The sequence below is a fragment of the Rhinolophus sinicus genome, linkage group LG11, assembly GCF_036562045.2.
Source record: "Rhinolophus sinicus isolate RSC01 linkage group LG11, ASM3656204v1, whole genome shotgun sequence".
NCBI lineage: Eukaryota > Metazoa > Chordata > Mammalia > Chiroptera > Rhinolophidae > Rhinolophus > Rhinolophus sinicus.
The window spans coordinates 51,993,909-52,021,445 of record NC_133760.1 but is presented as its reverse complement, the minus strand read 5'-3'; the positions used below and the strand labels follow the sequence as shown (position 1 = coordinate 52,021,445).

The following is a 27,537-nucleotide window of genomic DNA, read 5'->3' as shown; positions in this document are numbered from 1 at the left end:
AAGTGAAATCATGTAGTGTTTCTGTTTTTTGTTTACGTTCCTTGAATCCACATCCTATGAGGTCATGCATGGCTTTGTACATAGCGATGGTTGATTTTCATTGCTGCTCCATTTACTATTGTAAGACTATCACAGCTTATTTAGCTGTGGTTGGACTGTTCCCCAGTATTAGGCTACTGTGAGTAACGCTGCTTTGATCACTCTATTACGTCTTTGGTGCATAGATGTATTTGTTTTTATGGGTATATACTTTGGATTGGCATCTGTGGGTCTTGGGGTACATGTTTGCATTTGTAAGTACTCCCAGTTTTCCAAAGAGACAGACATTGATCATTGTGCAGTCACTTCACTATTAAAGGCTATGTGCTGAGGCTCATGGGTTCTTTGGTTAGGGTGATGCTGACCTGGAACTAGAGACTTGAAATGTTGGGCAAAGGGGCCTTTTGTGCTACGTATCAGCCTCGGAGTGACACTGGGAGATGCTGGGAACTCTGCTGTCATCAGTTGGGAAGCATCTTGCGTCAATAAAGTTATTATGGGCCAGCCCGGTGGCTCAGGTGTTGGAGTGCTGCGCTCCTAACGCTGAGGTCGCCAGATCGATTCCCACATGGGCAGTGAGATGCGCCCTCTACAGCTAAGATTGTGAACAACCACTATCCCTGGAGCTGGGCTGCCGTGAGCAGCTAGAGGTTGGCGTGAGCTGCCGAGGGATGCTGCAGAGTGCTGCCAAGAGCTGCTGAGGGCTGCTGCAGTCTGCTGAGGGCTGACAAGGGCTGTTTCAGGCTGCCAAGGGCTGCCGAGGGCTGTTGCAGGCTGCTGAGTGCTGGCGGGTTCTGCCGAGGGCTGTCAAAGTCTTTTGCAGGCTGCCGAGGGCTGCCAGGGACCGCCGTGGGCTGCCGAGGGCTGTTGCAGGCTGCTGAGGGCTGCCGAGAGCTGTTGTAGGCTGCCAAGGGCTGCCGAAGTCTTTTGCAGGCTACCGAGGGCTGCCGTGGGCTGCCGAGGGCTGTTGCAGGCTGCCGAGGGCTGCCAAGGGCTGTTTCAGGCTGCTGAGGGCTGCCATGAGCTGCTGAGGGTTGTAGCAGGCTGCCGAGGGCTGACAAGGGCTGTCTCAGGCTGCCGAGGACTGTTGCAGGCTGCCGAGGGCTGACAAGGGCTGTCTCAGGCTCCCGAGGGCTGCCGTGGGCTGCCGAGGGCTGTTGCAGGCTGCCGAGGGCTGACAAGGGCTGTCTCAGGCTGCCGAGGGCTGTTGCAGGCTGCCAAGGGCTGCCGTGAGCCTCCGAGGGCTGTTGCAGGCTGCCGAGGGCTGCCGTGAGCCTCCGAGGGCTGTTGCAGGCTGCCGAGGGCTGCCAAGGGCTGTTTCAGGCTGCCAAGGGCTGCCGAGGGCTGTTGCAGGCTGCTGAGGGCTGCCGTGGGCTTCCGAGGGCTGTTGAAGGCTGCCGAGGGCTGTTGCACACTGCTTAGGGCTGCCGAGGGCTGTTATAGGCTGCCGAGGGCTGCCGAGGGCTGTTGCAGGCTGCCGAGGGCTGCCAAGGGCTGTTGCAGGCTGCCGAGGGCTGCCTTGCGCTGCCGAGGGCTGTGGAAGGCTGCCGAGGGCTGCCGTGGGCTTCCGAGGGCTGTTGAAGGCTGCCGAGGGCTGCCGTGAGCCTCCAAGGGCTGCCTTGCGCTGCTGAGGGCTGTGGAAGGCTGCCGAGGGCTGACAAGGGCTGTTCTAAGCTGCCGAGGGCTTTTGCAAGCAGCTGAGGGCTGCAGACGGCTATTGCAGATTGCCAAGCACTGCCGAGGGCTGTTGAAGGCTGCCAAGGCCTGCCGAGGGCTGCCGAGGGCTGTTCCAGTTTGGCGAGGGCTGCCGAGGGCTGTTGCAGGCTGCCGAGGGCTGCCTTGCGCTGCCGAGGGCTGTTGAAGGCTGCCGAGGGCTGCAGTGGGCTGCCGAGGCCTGTTGCAGGCTGCCGAGGGTTGCCGAGGGCTGTTGTAGGCTGCCAAGCGCTGCCGAGGTCTGTTGCAGGCTGCCGAGGGCTGCCGTGGGCTTCTGAGGGCTGTTGCCGGCTGCAGAGGGCTGCTGTGGGCTTCCGAGGCCTGTTGCAGGCTGCCGAGGGCTGACAAGGGCTGTCTCAGGCTGCCGAGGGCTGCCGAGGTCTGTTGCAGGCTGCCAAGTGCTGCCATAAATGGCCAGCATCCAGCATGAGCTTCACTGAGCTGCTGTGAGCGGCCAATGGGTAACCGACTGCCTGAGCCCAGGCGAGCGCAAGGCTCATAACACCAGCAGGGGCCAGGGACCTTTGTCCTACACAACTAGACTGAGAAACAACGGTTTGAACCAGAGTGGGGGGGGGGGCAGAAGGGAAATAAGTAAAAATAAAGCTATTATAAAATATATATATGTACGTATGTATATGTATATATCATACATATATATATAGTAAATCTGCAATTTTTTTCTGGGTCAAACTCTTTTCAGATGTAAAAGAAGCCCCAGAAAAATGCACGCGCGCGTGTGCGCTGATACATCTGCTTGTAATTTAATTCTACATGTGGAGTTAAGGATTTGACCACTTGGCTTCCTAGAGCTCAATGAAGGTCACAGAGTAAACTCAAAACAGACTTTCTTTCCAGCCTCCTCACCCACTCACTGCCTTAACTAGTGTTCTTCTTCTTTTTTTTTAATTGTGATGAAATACACATAAAAATTACCCCGTCAGCCATGTTTAAGGGGCCAGCTCCATGGCGCTGAGTGCATTCACACTGTGCTGCAGCAGCACCACCATCATTTCCAGGACGCTCTCATCTTGCCAACTGAGACGCTGCCCGGATTAACCACTAACTCCCACGCCCTGTCCCCCAGCCCACGGCACCGCCATTCTGCTTTCTGTCTCTGTGAAGTGGACTCCCCTCGGCCCTCGTGTGTGTGGAATCACAGTATTCGTCCTTTCTGTGACTGGCATCTTGGGCTTGGCACAATGTCCTCGGGGCTCATCCATGTTGCAGCAGGTGTGGGTCTTTCCTTTTTAAAGGCTGAGTAATATTCCAGGGAGCGTACAGCATATTCCTGCGATGGACACTTGGTTTGCTTCCAATGTTTGGCTGCTTTCATGAACAGTGCTGCTATGGACATGGGTGTATCAGTGTGTCATGGAGAGCCTGCTTTCAATTCTTTTGGGTATGTACCCAGAAGTGAAGGTGCTGGGTCATTAGGTAATGCCTCCATACTGTTTTCCACAGTGGTTGTACCACTTTATAATCTCACCAACAGCAAGCACACAAGGGTTTTAACTTGTCCATTTTTTCACTAACTCCTGCTGTTGTTGGCTGGTTTCGGATCGTAGCTGCCCTCCTGGGTGTGACGTGACCATGTCATGGTGGGTTTGGTAGTCCTCTAATGATTAGTGATACTGAGCGTTCTTTCATCTGCTTATTATTGATGCATACATCTTTGAAGAAATGTCTATTCAAAACCTGTGCCTATTTTTCAATCAGGTTTTTTGTTGTTGAGTTGTAGTTCTTTATATATATTCTGGGTATTAGCCCCTTACCACATCTATGATTTACAAATATTTTCTCTTATTCTACGGGTTGCCTTTTCGTTCTATTATGTCCTTTGACACACACAAGTTTTTCATTTTGATGTGGTTCCATTCATGGTTTGTGTTGCTTGAGCTTTATCACAGCAGTGGACGGACAGATTACAGATGTGTCTACATGCCTGGAAGGCATTTATTACAGTGTCAAAGGGCTAAGGCCAGAGAGGAAAAAGCTACAAAGAAAGCCTAGAAGAACCAGGCAAGGATTACAGGTCTTAGTGGGCAGGGAGGCTCGCCAGGTAGCAATGGGAGTTATTCTAGCACGAGGGGCAGGAATTAATTCTGTGACAATGGAATGAGGGGCAGGCTGTGCATGACACACAAGGTTAAGACTTGAAACATCACAACCTGAGTGCTTCTTTTCAGCAGAAATGTGACCATCAGAACCTTATTTCAGAAAAACTGTTCTTGTGACAGCATGGAGGGTGAGTGGAAAGAGAAGAGCCTGGAGGCCGGCAGAGAAGGTGGAAGGCTCGCTCAGATTTCCGAGGGAGGAAGGTGATTGCGGTGCTACTGTGGGTGCAGACGTGAGCAGAGCTCGGAAAGGCCGTCGGGGAGGCGGAAGGAGGAAGGCAGGGCACAGGGCAGGGGACAGGTTCTCAGCCACAGCACCTAGGAGGGGTCGCGGCTATGAAGTGTGAAAAGGCTTGGACCATGAGTGAGAGGGCAGTGGGCAGGATGAGCTTTGTTGGAAGGTGTGCAGGAGGCAGCTAGCGTCCCACACATGTAGACCTTAACGGCACACTTTTTAATTCAACAAAATCAAGTCACTTGGGAGAGCGGGTAGCCCTCGGGTTTCAGCTGTGGGCACAGCCATCTCGCCAGCCTTGTTCTTTTCTACGCTACAATATTTAAAGAAAATAGTCTGTTGTGTGGCTATTACCACTCATATTTGTTTCTTAAATTACAAATATTTGGGGGATTGAGGCACGTCTGACTCACTGTCCTTCCACACTCCCTCTCAAAGCCCAGCACCCACAGGCAGAACCACACCTCCTGCGACTGGTCGGTACCAGGGAGTGCGGCCAGGGACACAGGGTCGCGTCCTTGAGTCATGTGGGCGGGCCCTGCACGTCCATCACTGGCACTTGCACCTCCCGGGTCGGCCGGCAGAGGGCGCTCCCCATCCTCAGATGCCACCAGCTCCCAGGCGAGAGGCGGGCTTCATCTTACTGAACATTAATTCATTTGAATTTAAACACTGACACTCATTCGACTACTGGAAAACACCTGTGCTAAGAACCACTTGGGCATCCAATTCTACTTTTTAAACTGTAAGTGGCATGAAATATAAATAGATAAAATATGTCCAATGAAAACACTGGAAGAACTGAGTTGTGCTCTAAGTATAAAGTACACAATGGATTTTAAAGACTGAGCATCAAACACAAGTAAAACTATCTCCATAATTTTTTAAAATACTAGTAGCTGAAACAGGATTTCAGATGTGTTGATTTAAATAATTACAATTAAAATTATTTTTAAAAAGTTTCACTGTAACTACATTTTTTAAAATTACATGTATGGTTCAGATTCTTGGCAGACATCATCCATGTGGCGCCACCTGAGTGGAGCTGTGCCAGCTCCTGAAGTGACGTGGCCTTGACAATGCGCTGAACACCGAGAACGCCCAAACGTGAGACTCGCGCTCGGTTAACATTTTCTAATACGTGAGCTCCTCCCCCAGCCTGTGTTCGAGAATTCAATCGTAGCGATCGTGCAATTAAGTAACCTCTCGAGTACATCACAAATATTTCAAAGACGACATTTCAGAAATTATGTTATGGAAGCAAATTCAGAGTTTCAGGGACGCATCTGATGAGCACGGTGACGTGAGAGCAACTCTGAGCAGCTGACAGAATCGGTCTTACAGACACTGAGCGTTTACAGGACACATGACAGGCATTAGCACAGCAGCAGTCACTGACCTGAAAAGACGGTGGTACCTGCGACCCAACAGGAAGTGCATTAGAACCAGACTAGGAATGGAAGCAGGATGGGTGGGGACGGTTGCGGCATTAATGGTTCTACCTGGTTGGGGCCTGGGTTGTCGTGACTGCTAAGTATTTTGAATATACCTCTGCTTGGAAGTCTAGTTATTACATTGATAGAGAATGGCTGCCTTCCAGAAACTATTTCTTTAGGTGAAAATTTACTAGAAAATACTTTGCCTTGAAATTACTTAAAATGTGATCCAGTTTGATGTAAATCATAAATTATGCAAAAAATATGGAATAACAAAGGATCACCCAATTCTAAATAAAGTTCAAAAGTACATTTATTTAAAATGTGGGCAGGATATCAATATAAAAGAAAAGAGTATAAGAAATAAAGTACAAAACATTTCAAATCTTTAAATCCATAATTTAGAGATAGCAAGTCTTTATTTACAGCATTTGTAGCTAAAGTTCCATTAACAGTGTGTGAAAACATTTAAAAATCTGGCAAAGGAATCAAAAAACCTAAGGTGGGCTCTCAAAGTCATATAGTACAAAACATAATTTATGTTCCTCAGAATAAAAATCACACACCTGAAAAAGATGCAGTATATTTAATTATATCTGTTCTCCTGCTTTAAAACGCTTGTCCCCTAAGAAAGCAGCTGGAAAACAAGGGTGTGGGAGGGATCCCGGCCTCCACGGCCACGGCCACAGCCGACCGCACTCCAGGCGAAACGCAGGACGCATCAGTTAAATTTATATGTAGCTTGCTGAGGAAAACAACCTTCAAGGACAATGTGAAACAGAAACCTCCAAGGCGGAGCCCGAACGCCCTCAGTAAGAAGCCTCAGGGCTTTTCTCACCCACCGCCCGGTCCTGCAGCACGTCCCCACCACAGGGAGCGGACGCAGCCTGCGCAGGGCTCCACCGCACTCTGCTGGCGGGCCCAGCACTCATGCTCAGTAAAGCCACCCACCAGGTGACCCACTGTGGCCAGGGCTGAGACCTGGCCACAGCTGACCCTTCTTTCAGCTGACGTGCACCAAGCACCCCCCACAGGCTGATACCCCAAAGCCCCACCACAGAAAACGGGCCCGCCTGCCTCTTCGAGGACACTGCCAGCCCCAGAAACGACACCACCCACTGGGGCACAGTCCAGCCAGCTACTTCCAGGCTAGAGGCATGAGTTAGGCCCCTGAGATGCCCACAAAACTTTCAGAGCAATTCTACCTTCCGCAGGTGAAGGCTGCACTGAGCAGACCTTCACAAATATTAATATGAATGGCGGTAGATGGTAGAAGTCTGGAAAAGATGTGAGAACAAGACGTATGGCAGGGTATCTGCAAAGGTGCGAAGGGTCTCCCATCCCGTCCCTCCAGCCCGGGCTCCCCACGGCTAACCACAGGGCTCTGCAGCGAGCACCTTTCCGAAAGGATATGACTCGTAGTCCAGCGTCTGTGTAAGCACTCCGGTCAGGACAAACTCGGCGTTGTGAACATCTGAAAAGGCGACAACAGAACTTAGCATGACGCCGTGTGCTGCTGTGTGCACGCGCAGAGACGCGACGGCAGGCCCCCCCTCCCCGCCCCGTACCTATTCCTCGGGCAAAGTACTCGCGGCATAAGTGGAGGTCATTCTCACAGGATATCAAAATGATTTCTGACAGACTCTAAGGAGAAGAAGATGAGTTACCGGTGACCGAGCAAAGACTCGTAAGGACGCCACTGAGCCCCCCGCCTCTCCCGGCCACGCACCTTGTTCTGCTTATGCTCCATGAGTTTCCGGAAGGACGGCTGCTTCGATAACACCTTCCCTCCTGCACACTCCACAATCGCTTTCATAGTCGAGAGACTTGGGCAAATTCCAGGGGTGATGTAAAAATATTTTGCCTAAAAATAAATCATGTGGACTGGGTTTTAAAATGCTTTGACTTTTCACAGTACGTAGTTTTTCATAAATTCTGCCCTGAGAGCTTCGACAAAATGTTTAAGTTCCTAAAGCTACTAGGTACCATCCCCCACCAATCCCCAGCCTGCGTGGGCCTCGGGGAAGCCCGGGGAAAAGCACTTGCACATGACAGGTATGACCCACGAATAATACAAGTAACTAGACATTGTCTTTACTGATGATCTCATCCACTCGTTGACATCAAGTTTCCAAGTTGTTCTAAGTATGTAACAAATATTTTAAAATCCTCAGTCCTGAATTATTTAGGCACACATCTAATTAAGATTTTTTTCCAAGAATCATCTCCATTCTCCAGCTAATGAGACATTTAATGACAATAGTATTAAGTAATATTTGTTAAAAGCAAAAAAATCAACTTAAAGTCTCCTACTGCTTAAACTATTCATAAACACCCAGGTAGGTTATAAGGCCCATCTCTAGTAGGCTGACGTATTTAGCTTTGCATCAATTCTTCCCAGTTACAGGAAGACCAGCGCTCTGCAGGCACAGCCCTGCCCTGGTGGAGACTTCCTGGAACACATCCCAGGAGGACCAGCCACGCAACACACGTGCTTTCCTCACGTCACTGTCACCTTCAGCTGTATGAACTGTGACATCTACGCGACGTATCAGTCTTTCCTTTGAGACATACCTTAAAGAGCGGAGAGACGTGGGCCCTTTTCAAGGACTCTTCCAGACTGAAAGAGAAGAGCACCTCAGCCTCTGCGTCTCGGAGAAGGTAATTCTGCTCGTCTGGAAAACAGAACAGCACAGGGTGTGAAAGGGCAGCACACGATGTGCACCCCAGGGCTCTCCCAGCTCCTCAGGCACAGCCTACTCATGACTCACCGTTACCTGTCAAACCTGTGAATACTTAAGTCTGCCCTACTATAGTTCACTTACTTGCCCCTGAAAACAGACAGGCAGACATTCTTTCTCCCACATCACTGTTTCTTAACCCTTTGGGGCGATACACTCTTGAAAAGCACGCACTGAAAGCTGGGGGCCCTCTCTCGTCAATGCACCTCCCATCCGTACCCTCAAGCACGAGCCCACACACTCCTCAGGGAGTTCACTCTCCCAGCCCAGACCCCAGGTTAAGAACTCCAGTCCTGGAGCGACAGCGTGTACGTGAAGTGACCACACGACCAGAGGGGCATTACACTCAATTAGCTGATAATGAATTAGTTAAATTTTATAGGTTTACCAAAAATATATTCCTTTTAAGTATATGAAAGTACATAGCAATTTATAAAGTATAGTTTTACCAAACTTTGAAGACTTCTGAGAAGTTTTAATTGACTGATTTTTCAGAGTTTTCAAAGTAAAAATAACACTTTAGTATCAAATTTCTCAAAAGTTACAGATAATGGAATATCTTAACCTTCTTATGAATATGTCTCATATTCAGAAAAGCTTTTCTTCTTCATTCCACAAGCACCAAACAACATCATACAGAGAGCTGAAACCTGATTACACACTCATCAAAAGCACAGAATGAGGAAGAGTCTAGCGTAGAGGTTGGTAAACTGGGGTCGACCAGATGACACAAATTTTAGGACTTAGGGGCCACATTTTGTTTCTGGTACGTAGCCTCCTTATTCTTTTGAAATGATGCTTTAAAAACGTAAAAACCATCCTTAGCTCGTGGGCCAGTTTGCTTTCCCCTGAGCAACAGCAATCATATCACAAAGAAACGCTGAAGTTCAACAACTGCTAGAAATACAAAGTCAATCGATCAGCCAGTCAGGAGAGAAACAAGGCAGTTATGTTGACTTAGGTGGAAGAAGAAAGTCTAAAAATTGGAGGAATAGGAAATGATGAATTAAAAAACGACAAAAAAGTACTGTCACACAGGAAGTAATGTATTGGAAATGTAAATTTCTGGGGCAAAAATTTAGGCTGATATGCCTTCTGAAAACTGGTGAGGGATGACCCAGAATGAGTTGGTGTTTCTGATAGAGAAATTCACAATGAAAAAACGGTAAGAGGTGAGTTGGGATAACACGGAGATCAACTCAAGACAAAGTTTTCACGCTCACGCGGCATGAGAAGCTGAGGCCCCGAAGCCACTCACCAACGAACTTCTGGCACTTGAAGCTCTCTTCCAGCCACTCTGGAGTCACGATGTGCTGCACCACCGAGACGGCCGTCAGGAACTTCACTGTACGTGTCACCTTGCTGGCGACGAGGTGTGTGCACTTCTGCGCCGACTCAGCGATCTCCCCACCAAGGACATAGAGCTTCTGAAGGTGAGGAGCACAGGTGACAGGTGAGAGCGATGCCGCCAGAGCCACGCAACAGCCACTGCACAGGGGACGTGGCTAAGACAAGGCTTAGGAACAGAGTTCTCAGCCATGGAAAATGGCACAAGTGGTGAGACCAACCAAACCAAACTACAGCACGGCAGGAGGACGGTGAAAAGCAGGACTTACAACGTACATTTCCGTAGTCAGTGCCACACAAACCAAGATTAAACACAATTCTCCATTGGGCACCAGTAACAGCCCAACAAGTGAGACGCCTGGAGGGCCGTGCAGTTCATTTTGTGGTGAGAGGTACCCACCACAAACTTTCCACGCTGAAAAATGTGCTAATGAGGCCCACTTAACACACTGTCTCCATTTTAAAAAATGATGGTATGAAAACTGACCAAGAAGACATGAACATATAAAAAAATGATCTCAATAGCTAGACTCAATTTTACAGGTGAAAAAATAAAATTATTCTAAATTTATAATAGCCTTTATGACTGTTTCTGGTCCTTAAAAAAATTACAAGTTGACATGACACAGGTCAGCTTAACCTCCTGTATCACTTAACAGGTCACTCTTAACCAGACTCCCCCCCCAAAAAAAAAAAAAGAAATAAAATAAAATCCCACAAATCCTCATGCTGCTATTTCAAAAACTGTATTTAAAATCTCGTTCCCACTAGTTATGTAAATCCACAAACCCACAACTCACCCTGGGCCAACCCGGCCAGGAAAAGTCACCTGGATGGACTGGTCTCGTCAGGCCTGGGGAGGCAGAGTGAGCGTTTCACCCTGCACTTGGCTATGAACGTGACATTCGAGCAGCCTTGCAAACGTCCACGCGATTACACACATGGCTCTTGGTCTGCTGACCTGACTCCTACTTTCTACCAAGAGAAAGCAAGTCCCTGAGTAGGAAATGGCTCGGGACAAGGCAGGGAGCCAGCAGCCATTCGGCGAGACTGCGTGTACTACAAATGCTTTACAAACATACACTACAGACTGTTACAATAAGAGCTCCCTGCTAAATGCTACTTCAATAAACTGCTAGTGTAAAGCCAACAGATGCAGAAAGGAACACTGCTCAAATCCTGTACGAAGCAGAATAAAATGTCACCTTGACAAACTGCTGAACTTGGACAGGCTCAAATCCAGTGAAAAGCACGGAAGGGGTCAGTTCTGGTGTTAACTTTTTAGTGGGCGGTGGTATATCTTCAATTCTGTAAAATAAATAGACAAAACAGGACAACGATTTTATTATTTACTTGAAATTAAAATGTTCTGTAGAAGATGAGGGCTTTAACAGCTTCCATGAGTGTGGGTTTTTCCTGAGGAGCAAAGCGGTGAGTTCCCCGTCTTCCTTTCACGCCCCCGACACCAAGTCCCCCCTGAAGACTGTCCTGGCGCCACAGGAAGGGGTGACGACCTGGGGCTGAGGAACTGCCTCCTCTTCCACGTCAAACCCCTCACTTAAAAGACTTTTTAAATCAGCTTTAAAAAGGCGAACATCCAAGCTGGTCTTCTCCTTGTCGCTGGTCTCCCCACTGCACCTTTGCTAGTGGGGTGAGAGGCCACGTCCCCCAGGCTACGCCCTCCAGCCTCTGCCTTCTGCCCCCCCGCCTCCCACTCCAGTGCCCACGAACGGTGTCTCACTCAGGAACACACGTTACATTAAAGCTCAGTCTCTAATTTCCTTAAATTATTCAAATCCTATTTTAAGCGTCTATTTAATTCAGAAAGTCTAGGTAAAGAAAAAAAAAATTTAAGTTTACTTGTAACATTTTGATGACCGTCTTAAAATATAATCACATAATTCAGATTTTACTGAAAAACAATGATTTACAAATTGACTGGATGTGAGAACAGAAAGAGGGGAAGCTGAGGAGCAGGGCAGAGAAGAGACAAAGAACGCTGCCTGCAGACAGGCCGGCAGGGAAGCGGCCACGGCACAGCGTGTGCAGCCTCTGCAGACTCGCGAATGGAGCACGAGCTGCCTGGTGGCCCCTGCGCTGGCTGTGCCTTCACTCCTGCCTCGCCCTGGCCACGCACGTGTGTCACTGCCACCTGCCACCCACACGCAGCTCACGGCGCCCACGGCCGGCCCACGGCAGTCCCACCCACCACAGCAGCTGATGCTTTACACACTGGGCGGCTGGCAAGGCTTTACTTAAAGAGTCAACTGTTCAGTTTTTTTCAGTAAGAAAGAAAGAAAAAAAACACCCATTTATCACCAGCCATAAAATGAACAACATCACGGTCAAGTTGTGAAGTAATAGCAGATCCTTTTAAATCCTATTTACTGTAGAAAAATTTTAGAAACTTTCCCAACTGTCCCCATTACCTAAACAGACCTGGAAAGACAACTTACAAGGTGAGGTGAAGAGTCATACCTGGCCCTTTTGGAAGAAGGCTGGATATTGGTTACTTCATTCTGCTTCAGTTTGGGGGTTGGTCTCACAGCCTGGAATGAAAATGTTATTTGAATCAGTCTCCCAAGCAGTGCAGTGCTTTCCAAGAGATTTACAGGTCAAATAACCAAACTATCTCATCCTCTGCAGAATCACGCTTCGGCCCCATCAAAACCAGCCTGGAGAGAATGAGGACGCACGAGCCTGGAGCAGGTGACCCTCAGGGAACCTCGGGTGGCTTCTCGGCCTATCCTTTTTATTCACCCAGTCCTATCACTTCCCATTACAAACGTCCACAGCCCCTAACGTCTGAGAACGTTCCAGTTTTCATTTCAACGATTTCGTCTCGCATCACAATTTAGAATTTGGAAAATATAGCAATGACAAACCCCAAAAAGAGGCTCTTCCCAAAACAGAAATTTCACTCTCAGAGTTCACAAAAGGTATCACATGATATCAGATCCGCAGCGCCGCTGAAGGCTGCAGGCCATCCCAGACACCATGGGCCGGGAACCAGCTGGGTCCGACCCAGCAGCACCGGTGAAGCAGGAGAAGGGGAAGGCGGTCCCGGACCCACAGGGTGTCCACACAGGCAGCCACTGCTGCGCCCCTCTCACCCCTTCTTCACATCTTAAGCGTAGGGATTCTTCCAGAAGGACGTTTTCTTTGTTTAGGTTTTACTATTTGAAGCAACTACCCTTCAATATTATTTATTTTAATTACAACCCACATTTTCTAAATACTGCTGCTGTGTCTAAGCAACCAAAATAAATACATGCGTATCTGATGCAACTGTCCAAAATCCATCAGCCCTTTCAGAAACGGAGACACACACTTTACAATAATTTGCAGGAAGGTTTAGACTTTCTCTTACTATCACCTTTACAAGAAAAGAACCCTCAACTTCTGCCTCCAGCCTTCAGACTTCAGTTTCCAAATGACCAGTCACTGTTATCAATGACAGAAACCAACCATGGGGTTGAAAGGGGGCAGGCAGCCGCCTTTTTAACCCCTAATTACTGATAGAAGCCACAGCGATGCCGGGAGCCCTAACAGATTTCAGAATACAAGCCGCACGGTTTGGGAGGGGCATGCGGAGGCCCACGTCCCAGCTTCATCTTAAAAGCAACTCTAACATTTCTTGCATCCAAATGAACTGGAGAACGTTTTCTGCTGGTATGTCAGAGCCGGTCGGGTTTCAGCAAGATCGTAACTAACAGGCAGTTTAAGCGAGGAGAGAATGTGCGTGTGACCGTGTGGTCCTGAGCGCGGGTAGGTCGGGTGTGTCCCGTCACCAATCACCAGGACACAGGCTTAGGCGTCACCTGGACACCCCTGCATTGGGAGAAAACAACAGACCCAGGGAATAATAAACATGTTAGGACAGGGGAGAAGGTACAGCCTTCATTTGTCATGTTGACAAACTCCTAAAAGAATTCTGGATTTACAGAAACAAATATACCCCGACTGCACTTTGATAACATAGTAACAGCAAAAGTGAGGTGTTAACTTGACATACCATCAACAATTCTGCCGACACTTTCAATGGAACTCTCCAAGCATCTAAAGAGAGAAGAAATGTCATTTTTACAATGTGTTGTTTAAACAGAAAGGCCTTTTTGTAAAAGTCTCTTCTGGGGCTGGTAATCCTAGCTGACAACTTAATAAGGATAAACGTAATTATTAAGTTCCAGAAGACTCTGCAGCCCAGCTGAGGGCGAGGTGGCCCGCTATTCCAGGGGCCATGCTCACGGTTCAGTTTACAGCGTGCTTCCTGCATGGGGTCATACCGACGGTGGCAGAGATATCCCCGTCCCACTGTGCTGTCCCTTACCTATTTCTGGGAACCACACAGGCTGGCCTCTAACCAACTACTCATGACGAGAGGTGGTGACGTGAAGGGCCACACCACGTCCCCCACACAGTGACCCCGCTCAAGTCCTCAGAGGGACCAGCAGTCTGGTGGTGAGGCGAGGAGGGAGGGCTGGTCTTCCCGGGTGAGAGCCACTCACCGAGGAGATTCAGGACCAGGTGCTGCGCGGGGGCGAACGGGTCGGGCAGACTGAACACGGAGTAGCGGCGGCACTGCATTTCCCGCAGGGCCTCGAAGTCCCCGAGGAGGATGTCGCCCAGCCACTGGGCGTTCACACACGGGATCCTCCACTCCCGGGCTTTCTCGTACTTTAAACCGGTCGGCCTTGGTTGTGCAGAAAACACATTTATTAAATGTCAGGGCTGTTTAGTATTTAAATTTATCTTTACTTTCAACAGAAGCCAGCAAAAACCACATTCTCATTTCTCAGAAACAGCAGGGACATCTTAGGGAATCTGAGAGTGGCCCCTCGAGGCTTGCACGGGGTCAGCAATGTGCTCTGCGAGTCCCACTTCTAATTTCTGTGACCTAACTTAATTAGTTCAAATATCATCAATTCATTTGGTTTCATCAAATGTTGTATAAATATTTCTGCTGACATTAGCACGATGGTCGCTGCCATCCTTCTAACCGACTGTGGCTGGCCCACTCAAAGGCCCACCACAAAGCTGTGACCCAGTGACGAATCTAGGAGCATGCAGACTGCCAGGCCGCTGTGCTGACTCACTCTTTACAGATGAGAACCGTGTTGCTGCGGCACAGGTAGCCGGTGTATTTGGCACCTGCCAGGTACGCCATCAACTTCAGGTCATCTCGGTCACTGTCGACAAATCCAGTCACGGAAATAATCTAAGGAAAAAGGAGCAACTAAGAACCCGACTCTTGTACACTCCAGCTGTTCAACGCAAGCACACACATTTCACTCCTGCTCTGGCATTATGAGGGCTGGCTGGTAGTACATTCCTAAGAACCTCAAAAGCAGAACTGTGTTCACAGTTAAGGTGTTACATACACAGGTGGGGCTTGGGGGGTGAAAATGAGACACCGAACATGAGAGAACCTGTGTGTGTTTCTGTGACATTCTCCAGACAGTTTAGCAGGTGACCTGATTAAGCACAGACCCATCAGTCAGCTCTTCATTCCTCCAGCTCACCCCCACTTTGAGGTCAGCTGGGTGGGAGAACGTCCAACTCATGACCAAGTTCTGTCCAATAGCAACCACTACTGGGGCAAGATACTGAGGTATTTCAGGATTTTAAACAGTGCCACAGATTTGGAAGAATCAGTTAAAAATCTACTAGGTGCAGGACAGAGTCAGAAGCCGGGGAAGGCGCCAGGACTCGGGTCTCAGGAGGACCAGGGCCGAGCGCGGCCTTACGTACGTACGTGCTGAGAACATGGCTTTCCGCCCGGAGGGAAGGCCACCGGGAAGTGCAGGGCCCGGTGCGGTGGCACCACCTTCTTCTTCTTCAGGACCATGCTGAGCCAGTGCGCGGTGACACATCTCTTCCTCTCCCGCATCGCCTACCAAACAAAGTGCGGGCGATGTGGGGCTTTCTAACAGCAGCGGCACGTACAAAACGCTAAGTCTGTGTACCTACAACGCCACACTATAAATAAGAGAATTTCATGACACTCAGTTTACTAACGTATCAAACTACCAGTGTGGCAGGTTCATCTTAACCCCACTGGAAAATGCTACTTTCTACACACAAATAAGAAAGAGCCTGCAATGGGGAACAAAAGCAACACATTTGTAACACCCTTAAAAACCACTTCAGTCATAAAATAACACTTATGATCATCAAAGTTAAAATTCCCCTGTAGGAACACATACAACTTATGAAAAACAGAACTGCCCACCTAAAATTAACCATTTCTACATTTTTAGTCGAACAGGCCAGGAAATGGCCATGCTCTTAAAGAGGGGTTTCTTGGAGGTCACTTAGCACTTGCCCATTAACGTGGGTCTGTCTACAAACAAGAACATTTTTAAGAGAAGGGATGAAAGTTTGGGGGGTGAGAGGACGTGACACAGAGCAGACAGCTGGCGCCTTGGAGTCTTACAGAAGCTCTGAGCGCTGTCTGCCTTCCCAGGCCTGCAAAGTCCCACAAGAGCAGGACGGTCCGCCTGCACCCACCACTCTCGGTGCCACACTGAGTTTCAGGAAAGGCACCAACCCGACCCCCCACCCCCCACCCCCCCATCCTCGACACTACCTGCAACCTCCCTCTCTCCTTACACAGACATCAAAGCCTGGAGTCCACAAAGCTGTCTACCCACCAAAGCTCAATGAGAAGTGTAAGCAGCCACTTTCCTACTTTTTAGAGGTGGCAAGTCCTTCCCAAACACAACAATCGCTGGGTCCTATGATGGTCCCTAAACAGGGACCGCTCTGCTCCAGGCCCAGACAAGGCCGCGTGACTCACCTGTGCATACATACCACTGACTTGGCTCTCACACAGCAGGTGTGTGCACCGGCTCGAGAACGTGGGGTCCACAGCACCGCCGTGCACCTGGATTATCTAGACGCACACAAGACCAGAGTCATAACCAACTGGGAGCCCTCAGGAGAACGGGAGAACTATAATGTCAAACACGACAGCAAGTAAAAGGCTCATCACATTTACATAGTGTCTTTCCCAAAGTATAAAAGACAGAGATGAGTTATATTTACAGACTTTTCCACCCAGCACTATGAAATGAAAATGAGCTCCGATAATCTAAATTTCCAGAAGGAAAGGGAAAAAAAATGTATTGCTAAAAACAGATTCTGTTTTTCGGGGTGAGGGCGCTGTATCCTGACTGTGGTTATGCAGCACCAAGCATCTGTCGAAATTCAAAAACAGTTTTTTCCCTTTTTTAAAATTTTGACTGTTTTGAATTGTGGCATTGCAAAAAAAATATTTACTTTTTTTCTTTTCCTTAAAGGCCACCATGCAAAATAATAGATAACTAAATGGACTATAGTTCCACTACTGGACTAGCAGACTTTGAGGTCCCTTCCAACCTGGAGAGTCTAGAATTTTCTAACACTCCTTTTGATGAGACGGAAGTAATTAAGGCACATACAAGTTGATGGTCCCTATTCTAAGTCACCAAAAGCCTGATCTTACTCCCACATTCGCATTTACACACAAATAATCTGCGCCCCTTACAATTCCAGTGCTGAAAAGACTCTGAAGAATGAGAAAGTCCAACACTTGCCCCTCACAGCTAAGACAACTGAAGCCCAGAAGGGAGATTTGCCCAAGGCCACAGAGAATGTTAACAGAAATACCCATACCCCGTGCAAAACACAAAGGCACGCATCTCAGGGAAGGCTGCCAAAGGAGTAATGTTCTGAAAGGAACACCTTCAGACCTAGAGGTTCATTTCTTGGACGCACAAACTCACCCTTTTCCAGGTGGCCAGCAGCTGTTTATCAGACATCTGCTCTGGGTAATCCGCAATGGCAAACACACATCCCAGTAAGAAGGCGTCTTCTGGAACTAGAATAGAATTGTACATTTAAAAAAAAAAAAAAAAAAATTTAATCCCATGAATATGTGTGCACAAAAAGTAAAAAAGTTGATTTTGCTGAGTTCAGTTTGAATTTATGAAGTCAATCACCCTCGCCCACCATTAGTCCGAGCACCTCTGGAATAGTGCTACAAATGTACTACCTTGATTGTCTCTATTAAATGATTAAAAAGTGAAACAACATAGTTCATGCCCGGGCACGGAATATGCTGAGTTAATCCTTGTGGGTGCCTGACGTTCTATGGTCACCAGTGTCCGGTGTCCCAAATGCCAAAGTAAGTACACCTGCTCCACTATTACAACTTTATTTTTTGTTAGGTATGAGATTCACGCTCCTCATTTTTGTAAGAATTATTTTGATGTAAATCCTGACCCACCTCAAACACTTTCAAAGCATTTATGTAAGTACAATACTTTTAGGAGAAAAAAGGGAAAAAATCCCCATTACTAACGCTCCACGGCTGGGTCATGTCCAAAGAGCTGGTGCTGCGGCTGGTGCTGCTGCTGCAACTGCTGGTGGTGCTGCAGGGGCGGGGCCTGGTGCTGCAGGGGCGGAGCCTGGTGCTGCAGGGGCGGGGCCTGGTGCTGCAGGGGCGGGGCCTGGTGCTGCAGGGGCGGGACCTGGTGCTGCAGGGGTGGGGCCTGGTGCTGTGGGGCCTGAGTCTGCATCTGCTGCTGCTGCTGCTGCTGCTGCTGCTGCTGCTGTTGGTGCAGACGCTGCAGCTGCTGCTGCTGCAGGAGGCTGTGCTGCTGCTGCTGTAACTGTGCCAGCTGCTGCTGCTGCAGCTGATGGAGCTGCTGCTGCAGGGCATGCTGCTGCTGCTGCGGGCGGTGCAGTGACTGCTGCGGGAACTGTAGTGGCTGCTGAGGGAAGGCGTGCTGGTGGACTTGCTGCTGCTGTGGGAACGGGTGTGACTGCTGCTGGGGGTAGGGCTGCTGGGAAAGCTGCGGCTGCGGCTGCTGGAGCTGCAGGAGCTGCTGGGGCGGCAGGTGCAGGACAGGCGGCTGTGGCTGCTGCGACAGGTGTGGCTCGGGAGTCACTTTCACCTGGCTGAACAGCACCGCGCCGGTGTTCGCGTGGCCCTGCTGGCTGTGATTCACCTGCTGCTCTAAACTTTTTGTAGGCGCTGAGAGGGACTGTAAGATCTAGGAAACAAAAATGAGGTGAAGTCGTTACCAACAGTTCCTGAAGGTACTAGTTCCGATCACAGAACTTGCCGTACCGCAAACAATGCCAAGTGTGACTTTTTCCTATCACTGTCACAGTCGTTGTGCAAGTTTCTTAATATTGGCTCCTAACCATTAAATATTTGCAATTTAAACTGGATTGATGGTTAGCTGCTTCCTCAGCCTCGCAACCAAATTTTAAACTAAATCTGTCTCACATGTCTAACATTTCAAAAATTCATTTTCTTCACATCTAGCAACAAAATGTCCTAATGTCCTTACATTGCTGAAAAACTCCCAGAAAAATCCCTGCGCAACTGCTCGCACTGGTGATGGGCTCCATCTGCTCGGCGGACTGGATGGAGCCTTCCCAGGGATGCTTTAGAGCGCCCTGCGGAGAAGGTCACAGCGTCCTCTAAGGCTGCGTCACCTGCAGGACCATTTCAAACGCAGAGACGTGCCCACATTTCCTGCTGTAATCACTTCCTTCCATTCCAAACGCGATCATGTGCTCTCTCTATGTCCAAGTACAAATCTAGGGGACTTGGGATTTAAACCAACATCCACTATATATTTGAAGCATACAGAACACAGTAGAAGTGACCACTAGCTGATCAACAGTGCTTTCTGAATTGCACATGAAGAGCAAAGGACATTTCCATTCCATTTTAAACAGACGACTGCCATTGGTAATTCCTCAACTGAGAGGAAGAAACGTTTCCTGAGCTGCCAGAGCTTTGCACGTCAGTCACGTAACTCACACCAACCCTGAGACACACGCTCTGCACGCACGCACACACTTCCAAGCTCAGGTCTCACCGACTTGCTCTTCCTGGAACACAGGAATTTCATGCCTCCTTCTCGGTCTTCAGCTGCTCTTCCTTCCGCCTGGCACACTCTGCCCTCAGCGCTTCCATGGCCTCGTCATTAACCCTGACTTAAGGCACCTCCTTCACGAGGCCCTCCGACAGCCGAGTCTGAAGCAGGCTTCTTCCCCCCACCCACCGCCGCGTTAGATGGCCCTTTATTCCTGCCCTCTCGTCCCTACTGTCTGCTCACCGTCCGTCTTCTCCACCTGAAACAGCAGCGGGGGACTTGTCTTTCTTCTTTCCCATTTGTCTGCAGTGCCCAGAAAGATGCAAACAGAGGCTCCACTTCAGCTACCTACCTCCTTTCTGTATTAAACTGAAAAACATCTGCTAAAACTTGCAAGGTCCACTCTGCATCCACAAGCTCCAATCATTACCTAGACTGAGTGAAGGCATCTTTCATGAATGAATGTATGTTGTCACTTATCTACGTGAAGTTCACTCATGAGCAGACGAGGAACAGCTGGGGAGCTTCACGCTTCTGTCTGCCGCCCGCTGACTCTAAACTACCTAAAAGGGGGACCCCTCTGTAAAGAAGAGCACGTGTCTCCGGGAGCCTGGTCCTGCTCCGTGGGATTGGGTCTTCATCTCTGCAAGCTGTCACCCACTTTCACGACAGAATTCATGACACTGAGATACACACACACGATGCAAACAAGTGCTCACACCAGTAAATACTGCTTGTCAAAAGTTAACTGTTCCAAAGACACAGAAAATGCTATACGATGCTGAAACAGACTGTAAGATCCAATTCCAAAATCCTTATTTAAATCTCAGTTTTTAAAGAGTGACTTACATGTGCGACATTTGACGGCCGGTTAACCTGCTGAATGTCAGCACTGTTGGTGATATTTCGCAAGGTCCGCACGGCCGGGCTCCAGGGCGCTGCCACCTCGGGCCGCTCCGAGCTCTGGAGGTGTGGTCCCGCAGCCACGAGGCTGCCACGGCCGGCGGGTGGCACCGGCGGCACGTTGGCACACAGGTTAATGAGGCTGGGGGCCTTGCCTGGGGCCAACCTGCGCTTGGCTGCCGCCATCTGTGGGACCTCTGCTGGCGTCCAGTTCAGATTCCTCTCTTGCTTTTCAGGGGACGAATCTGAAGAATCATCAAACATCAGCTCCCCTTTAGCTTTTTCAGTGTTTGACTTGGGTGAAAACTGCTGGTCACCAGAAGGAGACCCTTCCCGCGAGCTGGCAGGGCTGGACTTCTCATCGGTACTCCCCTCATTTGGGGAATCTTGTTCCTCATTTTCTACCTCCTCCTCCTCCTCCTCTTCCTCTTCTTCCTCTTCATAAATAATTAGGCGAGGGTGATAACATGCTTCGTCCTTCCTGGTTTTCTCGGATATGCAATCCAGGACCCAGTCAGGGGTCACGATTTTAATACTTGTCCTCTTTAAAGCACATTCATATTTCTCCTAAGAGTAAAGCAGACACGGAAACAAAGCTGTAAGGTTTATCAAATTCCCTAGAATTATGCATTAAAAAGAAAGGACTTCAGTTGAAATGATCAATGCCTGTTATTGCCATTTCCTACTCGGCAAAAGCTTACACTCCTTTTCGAGGACATGGCCCAAACGAACCACGTATCAATGACCATAGGACCGTCTCACGCCCACCACAGTCGTCTTAAAAGACTTTGTTTCAAGTTAACTTCTTTAAATGGTACTTAGCTACAAAGTGGAGCTGGGACTCCCACGGAATATTCTCTTAGGAAGGAGACGAGTAACTGCCACCTAGTCTACCTTTCCTGGCACTGAGCTGTGACTGTGGGCCGAGCGTCTGCAGGACTCAGGGGCCGTCCCGAGAGCAGGGCTGACTTTCCACAGGGACACTCTCCTCACCCCGTCTAGTGTTTCCCGAGCTCATTCTACCTGAGACACAGAGGCCACAACACATCTCTGACATAATGACGCCACAACTTACTGCAGAGGAGTCACATATGCAATGAGAATACACTATAAAACCAGCACTGAGTGACATGGGAATAGGATCAGAAAAGGGGTGTCAGTGGGAGTGGCAGCACTCAGGGGGAGCCCCCGTGAGGGGCAAGGCCTGGCTGGGGTGGGAGAGGCAATTTGCAAAGGTGGAGAGAGAAAAATCCAGCAGGACGGACAAGGTGCCAGGCGACAGGCAAGAGTGCTGAGTGGAGGGCTCCCCACTGGTGAGGGCGCAAGATGGCATGAATGCCCGAGGAAAACAGAAATACGTGGAAAATTTTAAAGGAGAGTGACACCATACCAGCCCCGCCAGGCCACACGCTCCTCTCCTCCCGGGAGCCAGGCCACTCAGGACACATTGCGATGACTGCGGATTTGGGCTGAAGACAGAAAAGCAAACGGAGGCCCTGATTCACTGGATGAGTCACTTTCCGGCTGCGAACACACGGCACTTCTCAGGTGTGAGGAGCGCTCAGGGGCCGGGAAGCTCTGGTCTCCGTAGAAGAGCAGCCCCCTGCCCCCCACATCAGCGTGAGTCAGGGTCCCACAGGCCCAGTCCTCACCAGGCTCCACATAGGAGGCTGCAGTGGGCCCGACAGTTTGCATTTCTAACATGTCTCCGGGGCGGCTGATGCTGCCGGCGGGGACCCCACACGGGGAACCAAACCCCTTTGGCCCCACCAGTTGAGAGATGATAGCCCTGTGCTTCTCAAGTTAGGTGTGGTTTTACACATTCTCGATTATTAAGGAGGAAGTTATATTGAAGAGTCACTAAACGCATGTTGGTAATTATATTCAGTACAAAGCCTTTTTAAAAACTGTGAAGAGCACTAAAAATATGTATTTTCAGAATATATGAACTGAAGTTTTACTGGCTCTGAAAGGAAACTCCAGAGATTCAAAACACCTTCCCATTTTCTCCATGAAATTAACCGAAAAGTCTTCATATTTAGAAGTCACATCTGGTTCAAAATAAAATGTGTAGTCCTCTCACGTCCTCTGTGAAATGAAGCTCGGTCTACTGCCAACTAACCCAATCAGCTGTTATGAATGGAATCTAATCATCAATGTAAAAGATGACCCAAGAAGACACGGTTCCTGGCGGTAAGCGACACGTGAAGGCAGCTGGACACAGCGCTTACCCCCTTGGGCTCCGGGACAACCAAGTGTGTGCACTTCCTGTTCAGGCTGAGCTGGCAGTCGCCCCCGTAGAAGGTGAGCAGGGCCCACAGGGCACTTCTGTCTTCAGAGGACACCTGACAGAAAGCAGAAACCAGGCTCTTATCACACGTCAATCTGTGCACCTGTTTAGTATTAAAATACACACTGACATCCTAACAGCTTTTCTTTACCTACTTCTTTCCCTTATGAAATGAAATTAACCAAGGATATTAGCAGGGAAATGGTCACGCTCTTAGCTATCTTAGCTATTTGCTTACTGCAATAAAGAGTTTTATTCCTATTACAATAGTTTTATGGATATCACTTTTTTTCGCCTTGTCACCAAATGAAAAAAAAACAAACAAATCCACACTCCAAAGACTGAATGGAGGACCCCTTCATTCTATCACAAAAACAGGAGAAAAGGCAGAAAGAATGAGTGCACATTCCATCTCCTAATTATGTCATTTTTGAAAATGTTTTAGTGTAACAGCAGCATCAAAATCATACCTAAAAAACTCCTTAAGCATTAATGGATGACAAATAAACACTAATTATGAAATGAATAAAATTAAAAAAATACTGTGGTTTGTAAGCTCAGGGGAAAACGTAAATATTATTAACAGACCACAGGAGACAAGGGAGGCATAAAACAAACAATTCTCAGGCTTGCGTACGGGACGAGGAGAGGACTCCAGATGGAATGGCTTATGCTGTGAAACAGGCTTTCCCTGTAACCACAAAAACAGCCACCATTTATTGCCTGCCTACTATGTGCCAGGAACTGTGCCAGGGCTTGACAGCTACTCCCCATCCTCAGCACCACCTCAGGAAGCAGGAATCGGGAGCCCCGTTTCATACAGATGGGAACAAACTCACAAAACATTGCAGCTAATGAGTGGAAAAGCTGGCTTTTAAAACCCAGGTCTGTCTAAACCCAGGTCTAACTCTAGACTGTATTTCCTATCGTTCTATACTGTTCCCTAAGGGCAGTTACTACCACAAATTATTTCTGAAAAATAAAATTTTAGAGTCTGAAAAGCAAACATTTAAGAAAAATAAAGGTGTCAGTGTTAATTCTAAGACAACCGTTTAACCAAGTCAATTTTTTTCCTGGATAATTTATTATAAATTGAGGATTATGGTTAAGAATTCTGAACTGTGTCTCAAGTTAATTTTTTTTTAAGTATTGATAAGTAGCATGTTTTTTTCTTTTTAATTGCCACTATTCAGCTTGTCAAAAAGCTCACATTCTACATCTACTCTCAGTCATTTTACAAATAAGTCTAGAAATTATTTTGCATTCGACACTACTCTGAATACTACTAACAAAGAACACATTAATTTTATAAAAATCACCTTTAAAAATCATTTTATATCTCTAATTTAGTAAGTTAATGTCACATTTCAGAAGATTAGATCAAAAGATTATTTTTATCACATGCTTTCACAAAAACATTTATATCCTGCAACATCTCAGAGGTGAGATTTAATAATATGGTAACACAGATCACTCACATGAATCATTACATAATGTTTATTGAAAATGAAATTAAACAACAGAATGTAGATGTGGCCACCAGTCAGTCAGGTATTCCCTGTAGGTCACTGACTGCAGTAATCCTAGCCCTGTTCCCATCCGCCTGTGCCACAGGCGTGGGTCTCCACAAGCTGCAGTGCTGCTGCTTAAAGAACATCAGACAGGGAGACCTGGGCTGCCATGGGGTCTCCAGAACCCCACCACGTGGCAAACCTCCACGAAACAGCCCCTCAGCGATGGGCATGTGGGTCAGACGACTTCAAACCCCCACACCAGCTCCTGGACTGAAGCTGTGTCAGCGTAAATTAAGAATGCTTTTTCCACACCAAAATGTTAACACTAGTTACCTAGTGATAATAGGATTATGGGGACATTTTTATTGTCATTTTTATACTTTTCTGTATTTTCCAAATTCTCAAGAGCATTATTTTATAACTGGGGAAGCATTTATCTATTTTAAAGCAATCTTTCTAAACTGAAATCTATCATCTCACCTAATAAAGCCTGGCTGTCTCCTCAGTGCCTTACGGTTAAAACCCAAAACTGTGAAAATGGCGTCTGCGGCCCTTCCCGATGGGTATCCGCTGCGGACAGTGTCTCCCTCCACCTGCACCTTGACCTCCAGCCGTGACTAAGAGACACTCGACCCGCTAATGCCTCTCTCGGGGCCTCACCCACTTCCCTCCACTGCACCCTCTCGGTGGCTGGGCGTCCCTGCCTCTGCACCCCACGGCAGGATGCTCACAGGGGACCGTCCTCTAAGCAAGACAGAGGGCTGTGGTCCGTCTGCGTCCCCTGCATGAACAACTTCTTGACTCCAACCAGGAACGCCCTGCCTTCTCCCCAGGTCACAGCCCCAGTGAGCACTCCTGGGGCCCAGCTCCGTGACTTCTCCTTCCCCAGTCCTCACGACCAACTCTAATCCTACTTAGGAAAGGCTATGGTCGTCCCTAAGAATTATATCCAAAACGTCTTTCAGATCTTTCGTGGTACCTAGTACAGTGCCAGGCACATGCGTAGGCAGTCAAGAAATATTTGTTGATTGAGACACAGCATGGAAAGGGCTTTTATTTCTAGTCTTCCAGATTGAAACTGGGACCCCGGCCAGGCTCTCCATCAGTCTTGACCTGCTCCCCGGAACCTACCCAGCACATTAAAGAAGCCTCGGCCCGCATCAGTACCGGGTCAGAAGAAGGCGGCTGGTGTCTGTCCTTCCCAACTTCTGCTGGCACAAGCGCCCTCCCCTACCTCTCCCTGGAGAGCTCTGGAAGACTCCAACAAAGAGCTCCAGCTCGTATCAACACCCTGACGGGAAAAGACAGAAGGTCACTGAGAACCACCAGCAAACAGTCCTGTGGCAAAGGCGGGGCCCTGCCTGGCGTGGGCAGGCGTGTGCACATACATGCGTGCCGACCCCATCTCCTCGATGCAGGTTACCCACCATGACCACTCCCTCCCAGTGTCATTCCCACTCCTGGCCCCCGCTGTGCTCTTCCATGTGTTACACACGGGGTGCTTGCCGCACGTCTCTCCCCTTCTAGACTGCGCGTTTACTGAGGGGAGGACTCGTGCCCTGATTTGTTTGTACTCTGGGCTTTGTTCGTCACAAAGGACGCACTCATCAGGCATGTGGTGAGTCCAACTCCCGCAGCTGCCCACTGCACAGACTGTATGTCTGGTAACGTATCTTCCACCTGAGTTAACGCTGCTCAGCAACCAGAGTGTTACTGTCCCTGCGTACTTTCTTTCCTTAACCAGGGTTTCTTCAAACCAACCACTATCGAGTAAAGCCTTTCCCATCCTTATGTGAACTTAAATGCAGGGCTTATTATTTTACCGACTGCACACTGGGAATTTCAATTCAGCGTCAGTGGAGAACTTTGAGAATAAGAGTAGTAAGTGATCCATAAAGATCATACTCATGCTGGATTCTGACTGTTACTACCGAATAAATTTGCTGAAAGGATATAAAATCCTGTCCGAAGTCTTGCTAACTTCACCTTTTCATCCACCGCAGACCCAGCCATGCCCCAGGAGGAGCCTGGGACCTCAGTAAGCGCCACCAGCCGGGCCGCTTCCCCGACCACAGTGGATGACACATGTTCAGCCGACAACGCTGGCCGCTGTGTCCCCACCACAGCTACCCCAGTGTTTCCCACGGACGGATGTCCAGCTCCCCGCCCCGCCCCTCTGCTGACCATGCGTGAGTCTTCTCAGCCCGAACCCAACACCTACTTAGCCACCTAAGCCTGTGCAATGGTCACCGAGCAGATGGCCAGCCCGGTGTCACTGTCCACCATCCTTGGCCACAGGACGATGACCTGCTACGAATTAACATTAATGCTCTACGCCTTTCCCTGGGCGCTGCCACTTCCCAGCAACAAACACAAACTGATGGCTCCTAAAACCCACCTTCCCCCTGCAGTACCATCTCCACTTACTGTCGCAAATCTCCTGAACTGTCGCGCTACCCTAGGCTCCGTTCCTGCTTATCTGCTCTGTCTACTCCAGTTCACACAAGTCAGTACTGCTCAGCCCTTCACCCCTATCTCCAAGTCCCCACGTGGACAGCTGATCAACACCGCAAAACACCCGAAACGCCACGTGTTTCAAACCAACTCCCCATCTTCCCTCAGAAACCAGGCTCGCCTCTGTTTCCATCTCCAGCAAGGACGCTACTACCACCGACCAGAGCTCGCACCTGAAACAAGGAAATCCCCTTGGACTAACGGGTTCAGTGTGACAGCGTCTACGCAGGGTCTGGCTCACAGAGGGACCAACGGGGAGTCCTGGCTGTCCCTGGCACCACAGCATTCCCATGTCACCAAGACTTGCAGGTCCCCACCTGTCTCCAGGGTCTGTGTTGTGCCTTCAGTCACAGTGCTGACCCGAATGCAAATCTTCATCAAGTCTGAAACATGGGTGGTCCCTTCTGGGACCCACCCTGTCCTGTATGTCATGCCTACAACTCCCAGACCACTGTCACCTACGAGATCACAGTGACGTCAACTCTGCTTGCTAGTTTCTGTGTTTTCCAAATATTCTAACAAACATCTGTAATCCAAAATTAAATACATACGAGAAACAAGTAAAGAAGCATGCTGCTCGCTACTGTCTCAAGTTCAAACTCAGAGACCCAAGTGTCACGGTTCTCCGTATCCTCTGCCATCTACCCAGCCAACCATTCTCTCCGTCTGCAGCCAAAGGCACGCGCTGGCTGCAGGACAGGTGTCCTCATTACCAGCTCCCGAGTTCTCCTTCCAGCTGTCCTATCCGAACGCCCCTGCCCTTCCCCATTTTCACTCCAATCCTGCCCTTCTTTCCGGCCCTCTCAACTCTGA

The 27,537-nt window shown here is 48.9% G+C and overlaps 1 protein-coding gene across 2 annotated transcripts in view; it reads right to left on the bottom strand.

The window, feature by feature from the left end:
* Positions 1–6,114: 6,114 nt before the first annotated feature.
* PAXIP1 (PAX interacting protein 1) overlaps positions 6,115–27,537 on the bottom strand; it is a 32,908-nt gene continuing 11,485 nt past the window's right edge. The window contains exons 5-22 of one of the 2 annotated variants that reach the window (XM_074315062.1): positions 25,342–25,501; positions 22,638–22,751; positions 20,353–20,973; positions 17,973–18,666; positions 17,395–17,489; positions 16,428–16,523; positions 15,384–15,521; positions 14,725–14,846; positions 14,137–14,321; positions 13,644–13,687; positions 12,107–12,177; positions 10,834–10,936; positions 9,540–9,708; positions 8,115–8,215; positions 7,270–7,404; positions 7,109–7,184; positions 6,955–7,014; positions 6,115–6,278 (exon numbers count right to left, since the gene is read on the bottom strand). In XM_074315062.1, the coding sequence (XP_074171163.1) occupies positions 6,262–6,278; positions 6,955–7,014; positions 7,109–7,184; positions 7,270–7,404; positions 8,115–8,215; positions 9,540–9,708; positions 10,834–10,936; positions 12,107–12,177; positions 13,644–13,687; positions 14,137–14,321; positions 14,725–14,846; positions 15,384–15,521; positions 16,428–16,523; positions 17,395–17,489; positions 17,973–18,666; positions 20,353–20,973; positions 22,638–22,751; positions 25,342–25,371 (2,871 nt within the window). In that variant the 5' untranslated portion in view covers positions 25,372–25,501 and the 3' untranslated portion in view covers positions 6,115–6,261. The remainder of the gene's footprint in view (positions 6,279–6,954; positions 7,015–7,108; positions 7,185–7,269; positions 7,405–8,114; positions 8,216–9,539; positions 9,709–10,833; positions 10,937–12,106; positions 12,178–13,643; positions 13,688–14,136; positions 14,322–14,724; positions 14,847–15,383; positions 15,522–16,427; positions 16,524–17,394; positions 17,490–17,972; positions 18,667–20,352; positions 20,974–22,637; positions 22,752–25,341; positions 25,502–27,537) is intronic. The other variant, XM_074315061.1, reaches the window with a different exon arrangement.